At 43.4% G+C, this 6,448-nt stretch overlaps 1 protein-coding gene across 1 annotated transcript; it reads right to left on the minus strand.

Moving 5' to 3' along the window:
• Positions 1–96: 96 nt before the first annotated feature.
• MRPL33 (mitochondrial ribosomal protein L33) lies at positions 97–6,395 on the minus strand. Its single transcript, XM_009707502.1, has 4 exons — positions 6,276–6,395; positions 5,310–5,347; positions 2,632–2,738; positions 97–412 (listed from the first exon to the last, which is right to left on the minus strand). Exons 1-4 carry the CDS (start codon positions 6,393–6,395, stop codon positions 363–365), a joined length of 315 nt encoding a protein of 104 aa, XP_009705804.1. The 3' UTR covers positions 97–362.
• Positions 6,396–6,448: the final 53 nt, after the last annotated feature.

Below are 6,448 nucleotides of genomic sequence, written 5' to 3' on the forward strand. Positions count from 1 at the left end.
CCTGCTGTGGAAAATGTTAATTTTTATTGCCTTATAAAACAATAGTTGCTTTGAAGATTACAGCCTCTTTCACAATGGAAAACACAGACAATGGGATTTGCTATTTAATTTTTTTTTAATTGAGTACTGTAAAAATAACCCAAAAGATAAATAAATGTTACTCTGATGATCTATGTCCAGACATTAGGAATTTTCTCTCTCTACATTGTTTTATTCACAATGGCCTTCAAATCACAGGAGACGGTGATCCCAGTTCATTTCCTCTCTTTTCAGCCCATGTTGCTGGATTTCTGAATCGGCGTTCACCCTGTCCTCCCCCCAAACCATCCTCTCCTCATGCATCAATCAAGTGCAGACATTGTTCAGATAGAGCGGATTTTTCTCTTCTCTGTGAAGAGGACACGTTGTTTTGCTATAGGGAAAAAAAAGAATCTGTTAAGAAGCCTGAAGTGTTAAAATTCAATGCAACGAGCCTACATCCCTTTCTCCTGGCTGCCTTCGCTGCTTAAATGAGTGTGGAGCAACTGCCTGGCACAGCGCTGCTGTTAACCAACTCCTAAAGGAGTTGAGTAGTGCTTTCACTTTACCACATGTCATTTTTAGTTCCTAAGAGGTCCATTTTACCTCTGTGAAAATAAGTATCAAGATCTGAGTGACTGAAAACATGCAACAGCTGCTCTGTGTGACTATTCTGAGTCACAGCTGCTCCATGTAGGGACAAAAATAGGTTCTTACTGCTTTCTACTACTCTTCAGCTTCAGAGCCCAAACAAACTACAGAGTATGAGCTGGATCTAGTCGGACTCCCAGACTGCCTGAAAAGTTAACCAAGTGGATCTCTCAATGAGGCACAAACTGACCCTACCTCCAACACCCGATGCAGATGTTAGCAAAGTCAGTTCAGCTACAGGTTAAGCACAGTCAATGCATTAGTAAAAAAAAAAAAAATAAAAAATTTAAATAAATCAAAGCAAAGCTTTACAATGCCATTTGAAAAGCACCACTGTTCCAATTCAACTTCATTACACGAATTCCTTTGAAAGCTACGCAAGAGCAATCCACACAATAACAAAACCTCTTCTTCCACATAAAAGTTTCACTTTAAGAAATACTGCAACTTAGTAACACATTCTGTTGCTGCAGTTAGGAGGTAGTGAAACTTGGGCACTACTGCCACTACTTCACTAAAAGGCTTCGTTCTGTGGAGGTCCCAGGTTTTTGAGAAGTACAAAACATAAGGTGAAAATGCATGCCAAGCGAAAATGCTTCCTAACATACTCCTGATGTGAGTTGGTATCTAGACTCAAATTTACTTCCTTCACACATGCAGCACTTTCTCACATCAATTTCTCACTTGTGTTCTACTACAGGCTACAAAGATCAGAGCTTTTTTTCTTAATTACTTCCAATTTCGTACTTCAACAACCTACTACACGTTCTGGAACAGAAGCGCTACTCAGCCTGAGCTCTCCACTCTTCACATTTCCTACAAGTTGTGAAGCTTCTGAAGGATCACTTTGCACAATGTTTCGATGCAGTAATTTCAAGTTTTCGTACTCAAGAAAATAATCCCAGTGATCTCTGATTCCCCTTCTGTATAGAATTCAGAAGGAGAGCCACAACCTCCGCCAGCAGGAGCACTTTGATGAGAGCATACTGCTTCTCTGGTGGTTCCTCTCACCTGCCATAAAGCTCCTGTACTGTTAGACCTGAGCATGAAAAGGTCAGTCATCTAACAAGAACATAAAATTATAAGAAAACATAAGCTTGAACCACATAACTACCGGCCACGCATTATGTTATCTACTTCGAGCTGCTTCATACATTGCTTCATTTGATAGATTTAAATAAGCCTTTTTTGCATTAACTCCGCCATGCTATTTCTAGCATGGTCTGGTTTACATTCTAAGCTTCCCCAAATTAATCTTTTTAATGTTAAGTTAAGCTTTTTACTGCTAACTACAGACTGGTTCCTTCCCCAGAAACTTGAGCTCTTAGTCACCTTTCAAAAAGCTGGGTGAGCAAAAGGCAGCTTGGCAAGTGCTATAACCTCCCAACAAATCAGATTCTTAGACTGAGAAACTTTGCAAGGACCAGAAGAACATAAAGGACCCCACAAACTGTCATGTGGAGAGCACTATCATTTTTGGAAGAGGAAAAACACAAAAACTTGTGTTTACTTCTTTAAAAGAAAAGATCCATTTTGTAAGTGATGGTTAAAATTTATTGTCTAGAGCACCCATGGCAGCTTAACAGAACATTTCTATTGATGCATACTTTGTGGGTGCTTCTTGGAGGTAGCACAGTCTAGCAAACCACACAAAGAAACAGAATGAAAGAACTCCTGTGTCTCTTTGCTTTGCCACTGACATGTGGCATGGCTGTCATCAAAGACTCCCATGCGTCGGGCAAGTCATTACTTTGTTTCACTGCCACAATCTGTAAAATGAGGGTAACATTTACTTCCCACTGGAATGTCATGCAGAACAGCAACTGTACAGTCATCTGAGTTTGAACTATGTTATGTCATATTCTGCTTAGATGGGAAAAATCCTGTTATATTCAAATCTTTTGCCCCACACAGTCAGAGAGGCTTATACAAAGCAGGCTGACTTCTTCCCCAAGCTCTTACCGATGGGATCATATCTCAGCAGGACCAGTTTTTCCTGCAGTCGGAGTCTCCTGATGTTGAAACAGTAGCCCGTCTCGGCCGCACTTTTCATCCTCACCAGAACGTATCTAAAGCCACAAGGAATGTCTCTGTGTCAGTGCACAGGCACACAGCAACGGCCCACCACATGTCTGCCAGGGCACGGTCAAATGGACAAGCTTTTAGTATAAACAATTTGGCACTATCGCATAAGATACTTCGTTTCAACTTCATGGACATTCTGGATGGGAGTGTCAATACTGTATGTGAAACTTGTAACACAGACAAAGAGCCCGCTATAAACCATAAGCTCCAGCATCAAGGTTAAGTAAATAACTCCTGAACAGAATACAAGCTGAGAGAAAAGTTGCTCCTCCATAAAGCAGTGAGCGGGGAGGAAGAAAAACAGGAAAGGCAGAAAGAAAAAAAGGAAAAAGAAAAAAATCAGCATACAATCAAGTCACTATGGCTTAAAAGATAACGGCAAGAGAGGAAGGATGATGGTAGTTAAAGATGTTCGGGCTGTAGATAACACTGTATTGCAGACTATCACTTCCACATGCAGAGAGGAACCCGAGCAGATAGGATGGAACAAGAGGCATGCAAAAGGAGAAGCAGGACCCCTTGGCACTGTCCATCCCGCTAGAGATACAGGGCTTGACGTTACCCCAGCCACAGGAACCCCCTTCCCCCCTGGAGGGCTCTCGGTTTGTGGGGCGGACTGGCAGGGGGGCGCGGCGGCCCCCAAAAACGGAGCACGAAAAAGCCCCCCGCCACGCCCCCACCCTGGAAGTACACCGAGAGCTGTACCACTGCCTGGACACAGGGCAGCTTCTTTAATTTCAAAAGAAAGGTCAAACCCTTTAACCAGTCTGTAAATTACGTCTTTTTCTTCCATGGCAATACAGCTCTGCACATGGGCATTCAATTAATCTTCCTGAATTTTCCTCCTTCTAATACAAAATGGTCTGTCAAAATTAACCTTGACAAGATATCCATTCTTCCTCACTTGTGCAGCTCTGACCAGTGTACTTCCTTGAGCTCTCCCTTTTCAGTTTTGCAATCTAATTTACTGTCGAGTTCAAAATAAACAGAAAAACACTGGATTCCTGCAGACCAACTGACCAAGCATAGTCTAGGGATTCTCCCCAATTATAGTCCTCTCCTGTACACTACTGCAGGTGTGATGTGTAGCACCAGTAACCACACAGACTCCTTCCCCTATACCTCACCCACTTCCTCAAAGCCTCTGTGCAGTTTCCCCTTTCTGGGGGAATCGGTGGTATCAGTATGACCAGGCCTTGAAATTCTTGTGCACCACATATCTGAGGCCAAGCCCTTTCTGAACAATACACCTTGTTCAAAAAACTTGATGCCCAATGAAGAAATGTAACTAGGAGCAGAGGCAGAAAAGAACAGTGGAAAGCTATTGAGACACAGGGAAAAAACCCAAGGGGAGTACAGAAGGATAAATAATATAAGGAGACAAGATATTCCTGAAGCTTAAAAAAGCTACTTTTTCACCTTGTAGAAACAGCCTGCTTTGCTGTGTTTGTTTCTGTGAACAGATAACAGTAGAATGCTGCGATGTCAAACTGCTCAATTCCCTGTCAGGCACATACTTGGGAAGTGCTTTCTTAATTTAAAACCCTGACAATTGCACAGAAATCCTGTAACAGAAGAATCTCTTCAAACCCAGGAAGTGGTTGGTACTGGCGTTGGGGGCCGATTCTTAAAAAAAAAAATAAAAAAAAAATCAGAGAATGTACCAAAGGCCATAGTTCCCAAGGTTTTGCAGTACCAAACATAATACACTCGCACAGAATACAACTTCTGAGACTCAGGACACAGGAATGTATTCACACATAAATGTATCAGTTTAGCCCCTTGGATTTGTCTAGCTCATTTTCTTACTAATAGCATTTTGGATGCAAGTCATTCACTCCACATGATCCTGTCTCCTTGCATCCACACTGTAAGACTACAGGTGTGATGAAAGTATATATTCGTTCCTTTCCAACCCTTAAAAGGCATCAGCTGTCTTTACAGGTCAAACGACTGTGACTAATTTTCTTCCAGAGCCCACTAACATTTCTCCTGAGCTAGACTACAGAGCAAACCAAGATGCCCAGAGCACTGACTGCACCCCGTCCACTCCTCATGTATAAACATATGAACGTGCTAAAACTGGGAAGTGTTCTGCACCCTGCCTACGAGAAAGGTTCACGGCACCTGCCCAAAGTCCAGCCTACAAACAACACAGACCATGCTGTACCTCAGCTTGCCCTCCTCAGCTAAAAAGTATGAAAGGTAAACAAGAGGAAGATTATGTGGATAATTTATAGCCTCCCTTTAATCATAAAGCACAGAAGTTTGCTTCCCCTGCACTTTGGACATTACAGCTCAGCTCAATGCAACAGTTCATTGGACAAAGCCTGCTTTTGCTGCAATTTTAGAACCTAGGGTGGGGGGTTCACACCATTTTGTACTTACCTGTGAAAAGACACACACGCAGGACAGAGAGGACGCAGCTAAACTCAAGGAATGCAATTCTCTCAGGTATAATAAAAAATTCTAGAGAAACCTAATATTTTGTAAAGTCACTTGAAGGTACAGGGTGGAGGCAGAAATCAAAAACTGGTGAAGAAAACATCACTTACTTAGATTTGCTCTTGGCCACTGTTTTTTTTGCAGCACAAAGAAAAGAAAAAAAGAAACGGTTATCATTTTATCTTGTTTCCTTTATATACAACATATAAAGATTATGAGTTTTCCACTGCCTGCCTTTGCAAAAGCCCCAGATAGATTGTGCAAAGAGACTTACTGTCACAAAAAAATGCCACTCATCCTTCCATCTATGTGCTCCCAGTTGTCTGCTCTTTCTTCCATCATACCACCTTTGTGAGTGTCCAAGCAAATGCAGTGCCTAGCGCAACAGACTGCACTTGTTGCAGCCTCCAGATGTTTTCAACATAAAGCTTCAGTGCTGAATATGAATTCACTAGATGAACACACAGTTGAGGCAGGTACGAACTAACGCTGCTGGAGAAAACTGCAGTCCCACTCTCCCCTACTTGCTTACACCCACTCCTGCTCCGGTTCCTGCCATAGTGCCAACACAAAGATTTGTGTGGCCATCGGTGAACCAGACATGGGAGCTGTTCTCAGATGAGACTAACCGGCTCACAAGGCTGGTTTTAGGTCCCCTTATCTAACCTACCACATAGCATGAAACAGGCAGAATTTTTTTTTTCTGTCAGCTCAGTGAATTTAAAGTAATCATAAATCTGCAGCATAAATGCAAAAAAAACCCACCAAAATTTTTCAAAAGTGCTCACCTATACTTTGTCTATGCAAGTCTTGTTTAGGCCATCATGAACTTCCAGCCAACCTTCCTTCGCCACGCCCCAAGCTTATCCAGATACAGTGAAGGGCACGTTTCTCACCTCATACCCATCAATCTCTCCCCCACCACCAAACTCCCTCCAGTGACTTCCCATTTTTCCACTCATGAGCTGAGGCTTCTTAAGCTCACTTCTGAGAGCTCGCAAGTTTGGCTTCCCCCGAGCTCCCCACCTCAGCGGCTATCACAGGGGGCCTAGCGCTCTTCCAACAGCACCACTCACGGTCGGCCTCTCCCACCGGCCCTGCATTTTTTCACCCCCAGAGAAGCCGCCCTTCCTGGACAGCCCCATCCCTCCCCGGGGGATAAGAAGACCCAGCCGGCTCGGAGCCGCCAGCTCCATCTCCTCAGGGGAATCAGGGAGACAGCTGACAGGCGGCCCTGCTGACCTAAGGG

The sequence above is a fragment of the Cariama cristata genome, unplaced genomic scaffold (genome assembly GCF_000690535.1).
Source record: "Cariama cristata isolate BGI_N322 unplaced genomic scaffold, ASM69053v1 scaffold13949, whole genome shotgun sequence".
In the NCBI taxonomy this organism is placed as follows: domain Eukaryota; kingdom Metazoa; phylum Chordata; class Aves; order Cariamiformes; family Cariamidae; genus Cariama; species Cariama cristata.